Source organism: Schistocerca serialis, chromosome 3 (genome assembly GCF_023864345.2).
Source record: "Schistocerca serialis cubense isolate TAMUIC-IGC-003099 chromosome 3, iqSchSeri2.2, whole genome shotgun sequence".
Taxonomy (NCBI): domain Eukaryota; kingdom Metazoa; phylum Arthropoda; class Insecta; order Orthoptera; family Acrididae; genus Schistocerca; species Schistocerca serialis.
The window spans coordinates 18,098,068-18,115,480 of record NC_064640.1 but is presented as its reverse complement, the minus strand read 5'-3'; the positions used below and the strand labels follow the sequence as shown (position 1 = coordinate 18,115,480).

At 37.1% G+C, this 17,413-nt stretch overlaps 1 protein-coding gene across 1 annotated transcript; it reads right to left on the bottom strand.

Moving 5' to 3' along the window:
- Positions 1 to 1,221: 1,221 nt before the first annotated feature.
- Positions 1,222 to 1,548, bottom strand: LOC126469647 (uncharacterized). Its single transcript, XM_050096772.1, has one exon. The coding sequence runs from the start codon at positions 1,546 to 1,548 to the stop codon at positions 1,222 to 1,224; it is 327 nt and encodes a 108-aa protein (XP_049952729.1).
- Between the last annotated feature and the right edge of the window lie 15,865 nt (positions 1,549 to 17,413).

The window sequence follows — 17,413 nt, the reverse complement described above, 5'->3', positions numbered from 1 at the left end:
CGGGATATCTGTCCGGCACTGTTCGCGCGTTAAGCGCACGGTAGTCACCGCATGGGCGCCAAGCTCCACCCTTCTTCGGAACAAGATGTAATGCGGAGGACCACGGCCTCTTAAATGGCCGCATTATGCTCTTGCGAATCATGGCGTCAAATTCTGCCTTCGCTATCTTCAATCGGTCTGGAGCGAGACGCCTAGGTCGGCATGCTACTGGGGGACCATCAGTCGTTTGAATGTGATGCACCGTGTCATGTGGTATGAACCTAGGAGCGCCGGGCAGCCTGGTCAAGTTCGGATAGTTAAGCAGTAATTCAGTGTACTCACCCTCCGTAGCATGGACCTACTTGGCACTGTGCGTTGCCGTGTTGCGACGGAAACCCGTGACTGCTAAGCCAGTGACGCTGTCTACCAAGCGTGCGTTCGCGACGTCCGGCAGCAGGTGGTAGTGCGCGAGGAGATCAGCCCAGCCGATCGCCTCCGTGACGTCAGCCACTTTAAAATTCCACTCGTACGCGCGACGTAGGCCGAGATTAAGCTCCATCCTCTGTGTGCCATATGTTGCGATGGAAGAATTGTTGGCAGCCGTCAGACGGAAGGCAGTTGGCGGCCGGCAACGATGTATGGCTGTTCGTGGTATGATACTCAGGTCCGACCCAGTGTCAATTAAAAACTTAACGCCGGAACTCCTATCGGTAACGAACAGGCGCTTGGAGGATAACTGGCAGTCGGTTGCGCCTATTGTCGACCGCCGGTGGCGTTTGGGTGCGAGCATGGCGATGTGCACTTCCTTGCCTGATCGCCGAATCGTCGGTGGTACCAGCACAACGGTACCTCGCCTTGCGGAGTGGTAGTACCGCCGGAAGATCTGCTTCTCGAACGCCGCCGTCTGTATCGGCTTCTTCTATTATTGTCGTCGTCACGTGCCAGCAGCGCACTGACCTGGGCGCACAAAAGCTCAACCTTGGCAGCGAGAGAATCATGGTCGGCTCGTGCTACAGATGCGGTACTGTTTGCACTGTTGTCCAACGCCGCGACTGCGCTGACCGGAGCCAGTGTGATCGCGTCCTGAATCCGATCTGCTAGCTGCGCCACGTCATCCAGCGGCATGTCCGTTTGTGAGGCGATTATGGCTTTTATTTGTGGCGGCAACCTACTGCTCCACAGTGTTCTGAGCAGACTGTCTGGCACAGTAAGGGTGTCAACTTTGCTGCGTAGATGTCGCAGCTATTGAGAAGGCTTCCTGTCGCCAATTTCTTCCTGTGTCAGAACCTGACGTATCCGGTCCTCTTGTGACGCGGCCACCCGTCGAATCAACTCTGATTTTAGCCTGGCGTAAGCTCCAGCCTCGGGCGGTGCTGTGATTACGTCCTGCACCTCGGCTTCATAACGTTGGTCGAGTTGGCTCACAATCAGCGCAAATTTAGTTGCTTCGACCGTTATTCCAGCGCAGCTAAAACTTGCCTCTGCCTGCGCGAACCAGAGTACCGGGTTGTCGGGCCAGGACGGCGGCAAACGGACTGCAATCCTGGAGACGGCCTGCTGTTCGGTCATTATGTGCTCGTTACTTGCGTAGCTCACGGCTGCTTCTTCTTAATCACGTCGGTCTCTGCTTGAATCACGTTGTGGTCACCACTTGTCGGGTACAGCTAAACTGGTGGCTGTCCGACCTTTGCTTAACGTGATTCGGAAAAAGTGAAGACCTTCAGTTGAGTACAATAACTTTATTGCGAGCGCGTATCTGGCGACGCCCGGCATGCATGGACAGATCGGAGCTATAAAATTTGCTTCCGGCCTATACAGAGTATCCTTAATCCTCGTAAAACTTCCGTAATTAGGAGACGAAACAGTACTCGTCCACACAAGTCAGGAGGCACGGAACTACTAACTAACTCAAAAAACAAGGAATAATAACAATAAACAGAACGTATATAAAAGATAGAAAACACAGCGCCTCTAGAGGCTGGGCGCGGAACTACACCAACGTCGCGTAAAGTAATTGCGACCGCACACCACTGCACTGACACACGCGCACAGCACACACACACACCAGCGAGCTTGAATTAGCGCGCGGCAGCGTCGCTACAGGCTAAAAGAACAGCTGTATTAAGTAATGGAATTTGTATAGGATTAAAAGGTTGAATTCCTATTGGAGGTAATAATATTCCTGGCTCAATTGTTAGTGCCAATCATCTTTGAAAGAAGGCTCAGAACAATGATACTAAGAATAATACTTCTGAAGCAATAAATAGGATTATTCCTCATCGTAATCCAATTAATACAAATCCTGTATGTAGTCCTTGATATGTTCCTTCCCATACTACATCTCGACATCATTGAATTATAGTTAATAACGTAATTCCGAATCCAATTATAAATAAGTTAATTTCAAATAGGTGGAATCATTTTGATAATCCTGATACTAGGACTATTGCTCCAATTGCTCCTGTTAGTGGTCAAGGTCTATAGTCTACTACTTGGAATGGGTGATTCGAGTGAGTTGTTAACATAGGTTTAATATACTTCTCTAGAATGTAAAGTTCCTAAAATTGAGAAAACATAATTTTGAATTACGGCCACTGCTGATTCTAGAAATAATAGAAGTATTTGCCCAATAATTAGTAGTGAGATTAAGTTTATTGCTGTTGATGGTCCTGTGTTTCCTAGTAAGGTTAATAGTAAGTGTCCTGCAATTATATTTGCTGCTAGTTGTACTGCTAGTGTACCTGGACGAATCACATTTCCAATTGTTTCAATTAATACTATAAATGATATTAATGCATGTGGTGTTCCTTATGGAACAAGGTGTGTAAATATATGATTAGTATGATTAATTCATCCAAATAATATGAATCTTAATCATATAGGTAGGGCGATGTTAATGCTAAATGTCTTGTTCTAGTAAAAATGTAAGAGAACAATCCTATAAAATTATTAAATAGTATTATAATAAAAATTGAGACAAAGATAAATGTTGTTCCATTAAATGACTTTGGTCCTAGTAGTGTTTTAAATTCGTTGTGTAAGGTTAAGTTTAGTTTATTTCAGATGATATTAATTCGTGATGGTGTAAGTCAGAACATTGATGGGATTAGTAATAGTCCTAAGAATGTTCTAGTTAAGTTTAATGACAAATTGAAGATGTTAGTTGATGGGTCAAATATTGAGAATAAATTTGTTATCAGTTTCAATTTACGTTTTTTATCTCAATTGTTCTTTTTTTCTGCTCTTTTAATAAGGATAGGTTCAAATGAGAGAAAGTTCATTTGATTGAATAGGATTAAAGTAGTTGAAAATATAATGAATAGGGAGAATCGTATGAGAGGAGATATGTGAGGGATTTAGATTTAATTTCCCCACCAAAAGTAGTTAATTTACTTTTGTTTAGTTTAAGAGACCATTACTTACTTTCAGTCATCTAATGTTTCAAGGTGTACTAATTGTGTAGTTATTTTAGATTGACATTCTAATGTTATATATTTTAACTAACTCCGTAGATTATCTTAGATAATCACTTGATAAATAAATTTACTGAAGTTCTTTCAATTACCATCGGTATAAATCTGTGGTTTGCTCCACAGATTTCTGAGCATTGGCCAAAGAATAATCCAGCTCGGTTTATTGCAAATGTTCCTTGATTTAGTCGACTCGGTGTTGCATCAATTTTAACCCCTAGAGCAGGAACTGCTCATGAGTGAAGAACATCTGATGCTCTTGTTAATACTCATACTTCTGTATTTATTGGGAGAATTGTTTGGTTGTCGTCGTCTAGAAGTCGAAATCCATCATATTCCAGATCTTGTTCTGGTGTTATGTAGGTGTCGAATTCTACGTCTATTAAGTCTGAATATTCATATCTTCAGTATCATTGTCGTCCAATGGTTTTGATTGTAATTATTGCATCTACTGAGTCATCAAGTAAGTATAGTAGTCGTAGTGATGGTAAAGCAATAAAAATTAGGGTAATTGCTGGTAATGCTGTTCAGATTGTTTCAATCAAATGTCCATGAAGTATATAACGGTTTGTATAGGCAATAAATAATATATAACTTAGGGCATAACCTACAATTACTGTAATTAATAATAATACGACCATAGTATGATCATGAAAGAATGATAATTGCTCTATTAATAGTGAAGCTCCATCTTGAAGGGATAAATTTGATCATGTTGCCATTATTAATATTTTTCTAATGAAAGATCAAACCTTTATTTGTAGAGCTTAAATCTACTGCACTAATCTGCCATATTAGAATCTAGAGATTAATGGCAATTCTGAGTAACTGTGTTCTGCAGGTGGATTATTTTGTAGTCATTCTGTTGATCTTCTTATATTAGCGCTGAATATAATTGCTCGGCTTGTAACCATTCTTTCTCATATCATTACAATGAATATAATAATTCCTAGAATAGAAATTGTAGATCCAATTCTTGATACTACATTTCATGATGTATATGCGTCTGGGTAGTCTGATTATCGTCATGGTATTCCTGCTAACCCTAAGAAGTGTTGAGGGAAGAATGTTAAGTTTACTCCAATAAATATAATTGTAAACTGAATTTTTAATCATGTATTGTTTATAGTTAATCCTGTTAATAGTGGGTATCATTGGATAATACCTCCTATAATTAAGAATACCGCTCCTATAGATAGAACATAGTGGAAGTGGGCTACTACGTAATATGTATCATGCAATACAATATCAAGTGATGAATTTGCCAATACTAATCCTGTCAATCCATCAACTGTGAATAGGAAAATAAATCCTAGAGCTCATAATAATGGTGGATTAAACTTGAATTTAGTTCCATATAGTGTAGCTAGTCATCTGAATACCATCATTCCTGTATGTATGGCAATAATTATTGTTGCTGATGTGAAGTATGCCCGTGTGTCACCATCCATTCCTACTGTAAATATATGATGTGCTCATACAACAAATCCTATTAATCCAATTGATAACATGGCGTAAATTATACCTAATGTTCCAAATGATTCAATTTTTCCTCTCTCTTGACATACAATATGCGAAATAATACCAAATCCGGGTAGAATTAGAATGTAAACTTCTGGGTGGGCAAAGCATCAGAATAGGTGTTGGTATAGAATTGGGTCTCCCCCTCCCGCAAGGTCAAAGAGTGATGTATTTAGGTTTCGGTCTGTTAATAATATGGTAATAGCTCCTGCTAAAACTGGAAGTGAAAGAAGGAGAAGAGAGGCTGTAATAGCTACAGACCAAACAAATAAAGGTGTTTGATCTAAAGTTATACTTTCTGATCGTATATTAATTGCTGTTGTAATGAAGTTTACTGCACCAACAATTGATGATACACCTGCTAAGTGAAGAGAAAAAATAGCTAGATCTACAGATGCACCCCCATGTGCAATAGCTCCTGCTAGAGGGGGGTAAACTGTTCATCCTGTACCAGCACCATTATCTACTATAGCAGATGTAAGAAGAAGGGTTAATTAAGGTGGTAGTAATCAAAAACTTACAGTATTTATTCGTGGGAATGCTGTATCTGGTGCACCAATTATTAATGGTACAAGTCAATTACCAAATCCAGCAATAATAATAGGTATTACTATAAAGAAAATTATTACAAATGCGTGAGCTGTAATAATAACATTATAAATCTGGTCGTCTCCATTTAGAGATCCTGGTTGAGCAAGTTCAGCACGGATAAGTATTCTTATTGATGTTCCTACTATTCCTGCTCATGCTCCAAATAGAAAGTATAAACTACCAATGTCCTTATGGTTTGTTGAGAATAATCATTTTTGCGGTAAGATGACTGAATTTTAGGTGGTAGACTGTAAATCTACTTATGAGATATTTTCTCTCTTACCATATTCTGGTCTTATATTCAATTATGATTCTACACTGCAATTCTAGAGGTGTAAATTTTTACTAAGGCTTAAAAGATTATTCTTTTAATTATAACTTTGAAGGTTATTAGTTTAATTAACTTAAGTCCTTAGTATAATGAGATTAAGGTTGATGTTGAAATCAGTCCTACTGTTGAAATTATTACGGTTATCGGAAGAATAATTCTTAATTTTTTAGACTTTATCTTTATAGATCATGAATTTTCTGTGTATGACATAATTAAGGCTGAGAATTTAGTATCTATGTAATAATAAAGTGTAACTGTAGTTAATACAACTATGATAGTTGTAGCAGTTGTCATATTGTTTTCTATTAATGATTGTATTACAATTCATTTTGGTAGAAATCCAAGAAATGGCAGTAAACCACCTAGAGATAGGAGAGATAGGAATATTATGAACTTAATTTAGGTTTTTATATTTCTGGCTGAATAAATCTCGTTCATGAAGAACAGATTTATTTGTTTGAATAATAAAACCATGATTATTCTTAGTAGTGAATAAATAATAAAACATAGTTCTCAGAAGTTTCCTCTGCCTGTTAGGGATCTAGTTATTCACCCTAAATGTCTAATTGAAGAACATGCTACAAGTTGACTTAGGGATGTTTGATTTAAACCTCCTATTGCTCCAATAATGATTCTTAAAATGATAATGGTTCAAATGAAAGGTCTTAGTTCAATACAATATGATGATACCATTATTGGGGCAATTTTTTGTTATGTTATTAATGTTAGACAGTTATTTCATCTGGAAGCTCCTATTACTTCTGGAAATCAGAAATGAAAAGGTGCAGCTGCAATCTTTAATAATAATCTAGATCTGATTATTATTGATGGGATAAATTCTGCTTCCCATCCCATTGGAAACTTTATTTGAATCAACAAAATTGAAAATAATACTATTGTCGATGCTATTGCTTGGAGAATAAAATATTTAATTTATGATTCATTTATCATTATATTTTTATTTCTCGTTAGAAGCGGAATAAATGAAAGTAAGTTGATCTCAGGTCCTATTCAAACTCCAAATCAGGAGTTTGATGAAATGGACAGGATCGTTCTTATCATTAATGTTGATAGGAAGAGAAGTATTGTAAAGTTGTTGGTCATTAAAAAGGAGAGGATTGATACGTCTATAAATGGGGTATGAACCCATTAGCTTGTTTAGCTTACCTTTTTACATTAAGGTGTATGATGCACGTTAGTTTTCGATACTAAAAGAGGTAGTTTAATTCTATCTTATGTAATTTGTTTAATGAAGGTAATTTTTATTTACTTAATTTACCCTATCAAGGTAACCCTTTAATCAGGCACTTCATTTCTTTAATATACAAATTAAAAGTTTTTTAAAATTAGGTTATGTATTATTTTGGTTATTTTGAATTAATTTGTTTCAATTCGGTTATTTTTTTGTTTAATATATATATATATATATATATATATATATATATATATAATAAATAATTTATATTAATAGATTACATTTAATTAAATTTAAATACCTATAAGTTTATTTTATTATTATTAAGTGATTATTTTAATACATTTATTTACCAAGGATAATAGTTACTTATGTTTTTAGCTTAAAATAAATTATTGTATTATAATATAGATAATAATATGTAAATTAATATTAAATATTATTATAATTTCTAAAATAAATAAAATTAATAACTTCAAATATAAATTTTATATTAATATAAATAATTATATTAATTATAATAACATAATTAAAAAATTATCTATATTTTTGATTATTTAATTAATAGATATTTAAGTTAACTTAACATAAAGTAGATTTTATATTAATACCATATTAAATTAATTTTTTCTAATATATGTATTATATTATTTAATCTTTCTTTATTATTAGTGAAAAGAAAGATTAAATGAGAAAGAATATAATACGTTTATTGGTATACATGTTCCATATCTATCTTTATTTATACATAATAGAGAAGTTGTTGCGGTCACACGGGGGTGCGTACCTTTTTTTTTTTTGTTAATGTTTGAGATTTTTTCTTTCTTTTTCTTTAAATATTTGCATCTTCCATTTTATCTTAATTTGGTTACTTTTTAAATTTCATAATTTTTGTTCCTAAAAGTTTTAGTTTTGCTTGTTTATTCACTTTCTCTTTGTATTATATGTAAGTTTTATTAAACTAAATGTTCTTTTTGCAGTAATTTGATTTAATTATCAAGTGATTTTAGATTTAGCAATTGATTTAGTATCGGCATAATTCGTGCCAGCAGCCACGGTTATACGATTGATACAAGTGAATGTTATTGGTTAAAACAGTTGTTTATATTATTAGGGTTAAAATATAAATTTGTAAGGTGAAATGCTAAAATTTATTTGTAGCTCTTTTTATGAATCTGCGAAATTTAAATAATAAACTACGATTAGATACCCTATTATTTTAAATGTTAATAATATTTACCAGGGTACTATTAGTTTTGGTCTTTAAACCCATAGAATTTGGCTATATCTTATTCCATTCAGAGGCACCTACCCCGTGAATGATAACACACGATTTACTCTACTTAATTTATTTGTTTGTATAACTCCATTATTATAGAATCTTTTTAGAGTTATAATTCTCAAGATTTATAATTATAAAATATTTCAGGTCAAGGTGCAGCTTATAGTTAAGAGGAGGTGGGTTACAATAGATTTTTGTTTATAACGGACTTGATGGTGAAATACTGTTAATGAAGGTGGATTTGATAGTAATTTAATTTATTTAATTTAACTGATAGTGGCTCTGAGGTGTGTACACATCACCCATCACTCTCGTTATTGATTATTCTATTTTTATTATTTTAAAGTAGCTTTAATTTAAATGAGATAGATCGTAACATAGTACATGTACTGGAAAGTGTATCTAGGAAGAGGTTCAAGATATAATTTATTAGTAAAGTGTTTCACTTACACTGAAAATTTTTCTGTGCAAATCAGGATATCTTGATAATTTATTTTATTATATTTATTTTTTGTTTATTTAATTATTTAATATAAATAATTTTGTTGGATTTTGTCTTACTATATTTTATAGAATTGATTTTTTAAATTATAATGTATTGGTAATGTAAATTTTTTATGAAATATTATTTTAAATTTTTTAAAGTAGATTTTATTTATTGTACATTTGTATGAGGGTTTGTCAAAATTTGATCACGTTGGAATGAAGCCTCATCCGTAAAGAGAACATTTGCACTGAAGTGAGGATTGACACACTGTTGGATGAACCATTCACAGAAGTGAACCCGTGGAGGCCCATCAGCTGCTGATAGTGCCTCCACACACTGTACATGTACGGAAACAACCGGTTCTCCCGTAGCACTCTCCATACAGTGACGTGGTCAACGTTACCTCGTACAGCAGCAACTTCTCTGACGCTGACATTAGGGTTATCGTCAACTGCACGAAGAATTGCCTCGTCCATTGCAGATGTCCTCGTCATTCTAGGTCTTCCCCAATCGCGAGTCATAGGTTGGAATGTTCCGTGCTCCCTAAGACGCCAATCAATTGCTTCGAACCTCTTCCTGTTGGGACACCTTCATTCTGGAAATCTGTCTCGATACAAATGTGCCGCGCCACGGCTATTGCCCCATGCTAATATATACATCAGATGGGCATCTGCCAACTCCACATTTGTAAACATTGCACTGACTGCAAAACCACGTTCGTGATGAACATGTAGGGAAGCAGCCTACTCACACCGTATAAAATTCACATCAGTCTTTCCATTGTGTGCCAGCCAGTCCGCTGTAACTAGCTCTGACATAAATGTTGCGCAATACTTTAAAAATCAAGTAAATAACCCGAAACGCTTCTAGCATGTCAGGAGTAATACTAAATCAATATGTGTCGAATATCAGTTCAATAACTTTATCCATTTTAGAAATTTGGATGTTTTTCTGTAAAAATCATTGGCGCAACAGAAAAGAGCTAGAAACTTAAAAATTTATATTTAGATTCCTTTTTCATAATAATTTAGTAGAAATAGTATTCTGGATCTCACAAATTAAAATTTTAGTTGAAATTCATGATTTTCTGGTTTTTGTCTTAAAAATTAAAGAAGCAAGATAGATTAAGTAGGCGAATAAATAAAGCTAGGATGTTTAAATTTAAGTAGAAGGGAGATCCGCTATAATCATAAAGGTATGAGAAGTTTCTACTTAATAACTACAAAACTATAGTGATAGCGCATCTCCAAAGGGCAAGTTCAGAGCTCGTCTACTGCTTGTAGTTCAATTAAATTAATTCTCTCGCCCAAAATATTTGACTTAGCCACGTCAGACTTTTATTATGATTACTTACCTGTGTGCTGATTGCACATTTAAATTGAGAGCTTCATTGGCCATCAGCAAAGGAAGCAATGATTTATTCGATAACTTAAAGTGGTGCATTAGTAGCCCAGCGGCTATTCGGGAGAGCAGATTTGATCAGGCATTCCCTTAGCCGTCCTCACCGTGGCTTTATATATAAGAACGCTGCGTGAGAAAGAAAGGCCCCAGTTCTCTCCAGACGCTGATTAGCGCACCATCTGTGCCGGGTGTCATGTCGCATTGGTATCATTGCTATAAAGAGCCTCGGATGCCGTAATAAGTTACTCGGGATACGCGTAACCATGAAATCGTTTTCGAGTGAAGTGTTAATTCTGGGATGACTTTAATGATCTATCTTCAGTTTGCGTATGTCGTATTTTCACGTGCCGCCGCGGGACAGACATTCTACCATTATTTAGCGTGGCATTTGATGAACATTATCATCAAATTATGGCGAGCATTCACTTAAACCTTTAATTTGAACAGTTATAGTTGCATCAGCGCATTAGACTCTAAACTGCTCCGGTAGTTGGATTGTGTGGATTCTTTTTTGGTCTGTGACTTTCAGAATATAGTGAACATTTTAGAGAGAATCGTTTTTGATTATGAATCCCAGACAATCTCCTAGTTCCTCAGAGCTATAAACTGTAGCTATAAGTGTATTTCTCAGATGAAGTGGGCACTAGGAATTCAAATTACAGGCTTCACGTATTGCTAATCACTTTCTGGTTGCCAATATTGTAGTTAGAGAGCCAGTGTTGAGAACAGCAAACAACAGCATTAAATAAATAATAGGAACATATTTAAATAACAATTAATTCCACCTGCCGCCGCACATATGGTGCATCGGCCAGGAAAGAAACTGAGTAGAAGTGAAAGTGATTTTTAAATATTCGGATTGGGGAGTGAAATGCAACACGCAACTGAGTGATAGAACAGTGATAGTGTTACGTGTGCATGTGGACGACGCAATTGGATTAACAACGCATCTGGATCGACGGAGCTGGCACTGAGTCTAGCGGCACTGCCGGCATCGCGAGAAGTCAGTCTCGCCGCACCGCAGTCATCCGTCGGAGCGACAGGAGCCGCGCCTGCAGTTGCGGGCCACGCAAACACACAGCAGCCATCGAATTGGCATCTGCAGTTCAACGCGCCACATTGCATCAGTAATCCCGGTACGCCACGCCGGCAATGCCATACGTTGTGCAGAAGGAACTAAGTTGGCGATGGAACCGCCAGAAGAAACTGAGGTTAAACCCAAATCAGGACCTATGTCTGTTGACGGAACTGTTAATCCAGACAACGGTTCAAGTGTAATTATGCATGAAAATAGTAATGTTAAAGTGAAATATGAAGTATTGTCTCCTGACAGTAGTGTGAATAGGGGCAATGATTCAATAATAGAGACCCCTGTAGTAAATCAGAAAGTGTTAATTTATTGGATGATAGTTTCTCTGATGAATTAAAAATGAAACAGTCATCAGAGGTGGTAGAGTTTAAAAAGGATAAGTTAGATATGACTGATCAATCAGATGTTTCATTTCGTTTTGATGACTCTGGTATTGGAGCTAGTTTTTCGTCACCTGAGTGTGATAAAAAACCAGCTAGTGAGCAACCCAAAGATACTGGGGCTATTGATTTAAATGTTATATTACAAGCAATAGCTACCAGTAATGCTAAAATGACAGCTGAATTAAAGTCTCAAATAACTGAGGTCAAAAGCAGTAATGCTGAATTAAAGGATGAGCTTGTGGCCAGGTAAACTAATTTTAATAAACGATTGGAGGTAATGGACAATACCTTCAAGGCTGGTTGCAATAAGTTGAAAGAGGATCTGGATAGTTTGAAGTATAAAATTGATTACAATCATGAGGATATTAAGAAAACGGTTGCTCAATAATTTTCTGAAATGTATAAAACAGTAAAATCCCAAGTTGCTGAGGTTCGCAAAGACTTCCAAATGGAAGATGCGAAGCTGGAGCACAAGTTAACAGAAAAGATCGAGGCGGAATCTGAACTGTACTCAGATAGGTTTAAAGATGTTAATATAAAAGTAAACATATGTCAAGCAGAAGTAGACGCAATCAAAACTGATACTACTCATATTGTGCAAAGAGTAGATAATGTTGAAATGAGAGTAGAAAATATTAGTACTAACATTGCTAACATTGAGAGGAAAGTAGCTTCAGTAACTGCTGGTAAGGGTAGTATACAACAAGTTGTAGCTGCAAACGCCGCTTTTATCGGGTGTCGGCAGTTCTTGCGGTTCGATCCACATAAAAATATCTACCTTCTAGATTTCTGGAACGATTTTGAAGATATGATTCCACCGACTTGGTCTGAACGAGAGAAAATCTCATTTATTAGAAGCCATTTAGCAGGTGACGCCATGCGTTGGTCAGCTGATGTTATGTTGAAGTGTAAAACATTAGCGGAATTTAAAACAGCTTTCATTAATGAGTATTGGTCTAGCAATAAGCAAAATGAAGTGTTGAGAGAATTTTGGAGTGGAAGACGCTTCAATGTAGGCAAGGAATCTATTAAAGAGTTTGCCAGGTCATGGATCTCACGTTTGTCACATTTGGCTGAAAAGCTAAAACCTGAAATGATAATACTAGGTCTTGAAGCCAAACTGCCATGGTATTGGCAAACTAGAATTATATCTGCCCCTAGAGACAATCTGGATCGTTTCATTGAATATTTGGAACGTGTAGAGCGTGTTGCTGCCAATGAGGAACAAGCACGTAATAACAGAAATGCTAATAACACTAGTAGTAATTTTAAGAACGAGCAGAATGGCAATGTAAACATCAGAACAGTAGGTATTCGTCATCCTAAGAGAGGTAGGAATTGGAGAAATAATTATCACAACCAACAATGGCATCCAAATGACAGTAATTTTGTTCCGAACAAAACTATGCAGGTAAACAACAGTGCAGAAAGCAATGCTGTGCCAGTTAACTATAATGGAAATAAAGGAAACAGTAGTAGGCCGAGGCAGGAAAACTAGTTCCTGTCTATGAGGACACTGGCGCTCACCAGGCGGTTATTTTTCCTAAGTCAGTAGTTACAGTAATTGGTAAGACAGATCAGAATACTCAGACTGAACATGTGGATGAGGGGTCGGTAGCATCTAAAGATACAGCAGAAATATTAGATCACTCACAGTATTTGGTAGATACCGTGTTAGAGACGCTATCTAAATAGGAAGAGAAAGAGAAGGCGCAGCAGTGTAACGATAGGGAAGAGCTACAAAATATTGGATTGTCAGGTGAAGAAGTAGAGGAAATTCATTCTTATATTTACGATGAGGATGATGTGCTCTTATCTAAAGTGCCTTTGCAGGATGTTGATACTGTACTAATAGATTTAGGACAGGAGGTAAGTGAGAATGTAGAGGATAGCCTGTTGGCGGTCGATGAACCCAGTAGCTGTGACCAGTTGTCACTTGAGAAGGAACCCGACGATAATAGTGAAAGTGGTTTAGCTGTAACTAGTGTTATGCCCGGTCTGGAGGCGCAGAATCGTTCAGACTACCGTAATTTGGGTCATGTTCAGCAAACTAAATCTAATGAAGTCGTGCGGTGTTTCGATTTGAAATTAATAGAGTGACTGGAAAAGGCAACTGAAAATGTAATTCAGGAAACCCCTACACACTTTGACCTAAATGTAATGAAGACAGATCTCGATCACTTTAGTTGGAGACAAATCCAAAAGGAACTATTGGATGAGTTTGAGGAACCACCTGTACAACCTAGAATAAGCCACCCTATAATAATAGTGAATATGTTGGGTATCAATGTACGTTGTCTCTTAGACAGTGGAAGTGAGGTGAGTGCGATATCTCAGTCCTTCTTGATGCATTACCTGGTAAAGACAAGCTTACAGTAATGAGGGTATCAGGACTAAGAATAATTGGTGCTACTGGCAAGGTGTCAAAAACGGTAAAGCAAGAAGCTTTGCTGCCCTTTAATATTAATGGTAATATAATTGATCATCCATGCTTAATTGTAAACAATCTCAGTATTGAGGTTTTAATTGGCACAGATTTCTTGTCAAAATATCAGAGTGTTGTTGACTTTGAAAGAAGCCAGTTAAAAATGTGTAACGCCGGAAATGCATATCCTCCTATTTCCATCTATTGTACTATTATTTCTTTTCCTTGTTTTGTTACCTCAAGATATGACATTTCTGCCTCTTTATATATTGTAATTGTTTTACGGTTTGTATATATATATTTATGCACTCATGTCAATGTATAATTGGTTTGTTTCGCAAATATTATTTGTATTTTTACGCTGGGTCTTGCCTAGGGAAAACTGCTATCGAACGATTACATCGATGGGTCGTGTGAAGAATCAAAGTGTGTAGGATCTTTGGTAGTGTTAACTCTGCCGCGTGGAGCGCGGGCAGAGAGAGTGTGGCTGGAGTAGCGAGTGGAGCAGGTGTGTTGTGTGACGCTCCCGCGAGTTGCCGCGCTTTCGGGGTTTGGCAGCATGTAATTGCGCTCGACTCGCGATGATAGTTTCTGACATGGTGTCGCGGACGGGAAGCATTAGCTGGCGCACATCAAGAGCCCGTTTCGCCTGGTGACCGTGTCGAGAAGAAGGCGCGCCAACATCCAGCTTCTGCAACAGCGACGGCCGACAATGAGTGACTGTCGCCACCTCCTCGATCGACGGCTTCAAACCTTCAATCAACCAACAAGGAAGACTAAAAGCACGTAAAGTTTCAGAACTGTATGGCAGACCTCAGATTTTCAAATTGTTCCATTTGCCTCGCAAAATTACAGCAACTTAGCATGAACCTTTGTTGCTCATTGTCCCAATTGCATTGCCAAGGAGGGTCCCTTCCTTTTCCGAAATGAGCCCGAGGGTCGTTGAAATTCAAACGCCAGCATCATTCGATTTCACTGCTTTAATTTCAAAGTTCAGCTGGCTACAATATTTAGATTGCACAAGCACAAATTAAGAGTGCGAGTTTTGTTACCGTATTTTAGTTACCTGTGACTGCAGCTCAGCTTGGTACGTACTAAATTTTACTATTGTTAATTGTTCAGAATCATTTAATTCAAGTTCAAAGTTAATTCTCTTATTTCTAAATTACGTAGATTCAAGTAGCTTTTGAAATGATTGTTGAGGTAGTCCAAGACTAACCTTATTTTACTGAATGTCGATGTGCTTCAGAAAGAAAGCTCACTATTAACTTCAGTCACTAAATTAACTTTCGATTTTCCAGTTTTATTAATTCTTTTGCTAAATTAAGTCAGAGTGTAGCGAAATTTATTACTTCTGACAAACTTTCAGTTTTCACACTACACGTGTCAACCTTCAGTTGCCACACTTCTAGTGCTAATTATATGTGTAATTACCTTTCTTTTTCAGTTACTATAGTAATTGTCCTTAGGACTGGCGACCGTAATTTCCCCCAAATCTCAAATATCTAATTACCGCTAGTTAATTGTTAACGTAACGGCCGCACATTTACTTTCTTCATTAACTTTACCCCTTTTCAAAATTAATTTCCACCAGTTTCATTTGCATTTTTCCTTTCATTTAGATGTAACCCTTTCCTCCCTCTTTACCGACAGATTAACTTCGGTGACGATTGCTTTTCCCAAATTTCCATTAGGTACACGCGGTTTAATTTTTCACTGTCATTAAGGTCGATAAGCGAGGGGGAGGTTACAAATGGTCTTGCCGATAACCAGAGTAATTACAGTACCTTTTATTGATAAATGATGAAACTTGGGAGCTGCCTATACGAGTTCTGAAAAATAGGTGATATTGGGACGAAGGTGTTAATCTTAGTAAATACCAAGGACCTTTCGGGATCATAGGAAAACCACATGCCAATGCATATAGGCTAGAGTACCCTATACGTAAAAAGATATTAGGTCTCAGGAATGTGATCGACCTAAAGAAGTTCATAGGTAGTGAATGAATTCTGTAGGGAGGAGGTTGTTCTGTAACCTCTACACAGTGTGGCAGCTGTGCAGTCCCAGTTGTGTGAGATCATCTTTCCTTTTCAGGTCTCACTCATTTTTCAACTTCCCTATCCACCCAAAATTTCGACCTCTTCTTTCCAACACATTAAATTTTCCGTTATGGTTATCAAGCCAATAATAAACTAATGAATTTTGTAGGGAGGAGGTTGTTCTGTAACCTCTACACAGTATGGCAGCTGTGCAGTCCCAGCTGTGTGAGATCTTCATTCCTTTTCAGGTCTCACTCATTCTTCATCTTTCCTATCCACCAAAATTTCGGCTCTTACTCTCAAATACTAAAATCTTCCCTTATGGTTATCAAGCCAATAATAAACTAATGAATTCTGTAGGGAGGAGGTTGTTCTGTAACCTCTACGCAGTGTGGCAGCTGTGCAGTCCCAGCTGTGTGAGATCTTCTTTCCTTTTCAGGTCTCACTCATTCTTCATCTTTCCTATCCACCAAAATTTCGGCTCTTACTCTCAAATACTAAAATCTTCCGTTATGGTTATCAAGCCAATAATAAACTAATGAATTTTGTAGGGAGGAGGTTGTTCTGTAACCTCTAAACAGTGTGGCAGCTGTGCAGTCCCAGCTGTGTGAGATCTTCTTTCCTTTTCAGGTCCCTTTCATTCTTCATCTTTCCTATCCACCAAAGTTTCGACTCCTTCTTTGCAATACAAAAATTTTCCGTCATGGCTATCACACCATGAGTTCTGTAATCATTCTATCCACCGATTAGTGAAAAAAAACCTAATGTGACAAACCTAACAGTGACATAAACAACAGAGAAGTATGACGTAATTAAGATACAAATGTATTTGAGTAACAATTATGTATAGAACCCTGGCAATATTGTAAGTACAAAGTGTTGTTTTATTTGAAATGGTCCACCAACAGTAATTTAAAAAGATATATGAATTCGTGTACAAGCAGGATCTGAAGTGGCAGTGAAACCTATTGTATGCTGTAGAGCTAACTAATTAATAGTAAAAGTAATGCTTAGTGTTATGAAAAATATGCAGATAAGTTGTAAGAAGGAACTCACCTTGTGTAGCAAGGGATGGCAGTGTAATAGAATTGAACAGTGTTTGTGGTTGAGACGTGAAGGACACGTCCTTGAAATATTTATAAGGTTGGAGCTGGCCATTATTTGGTGTAGTGTGTGACAGGACACACCTACATCTATTGAAGTTATGAGTTGGAGGCGT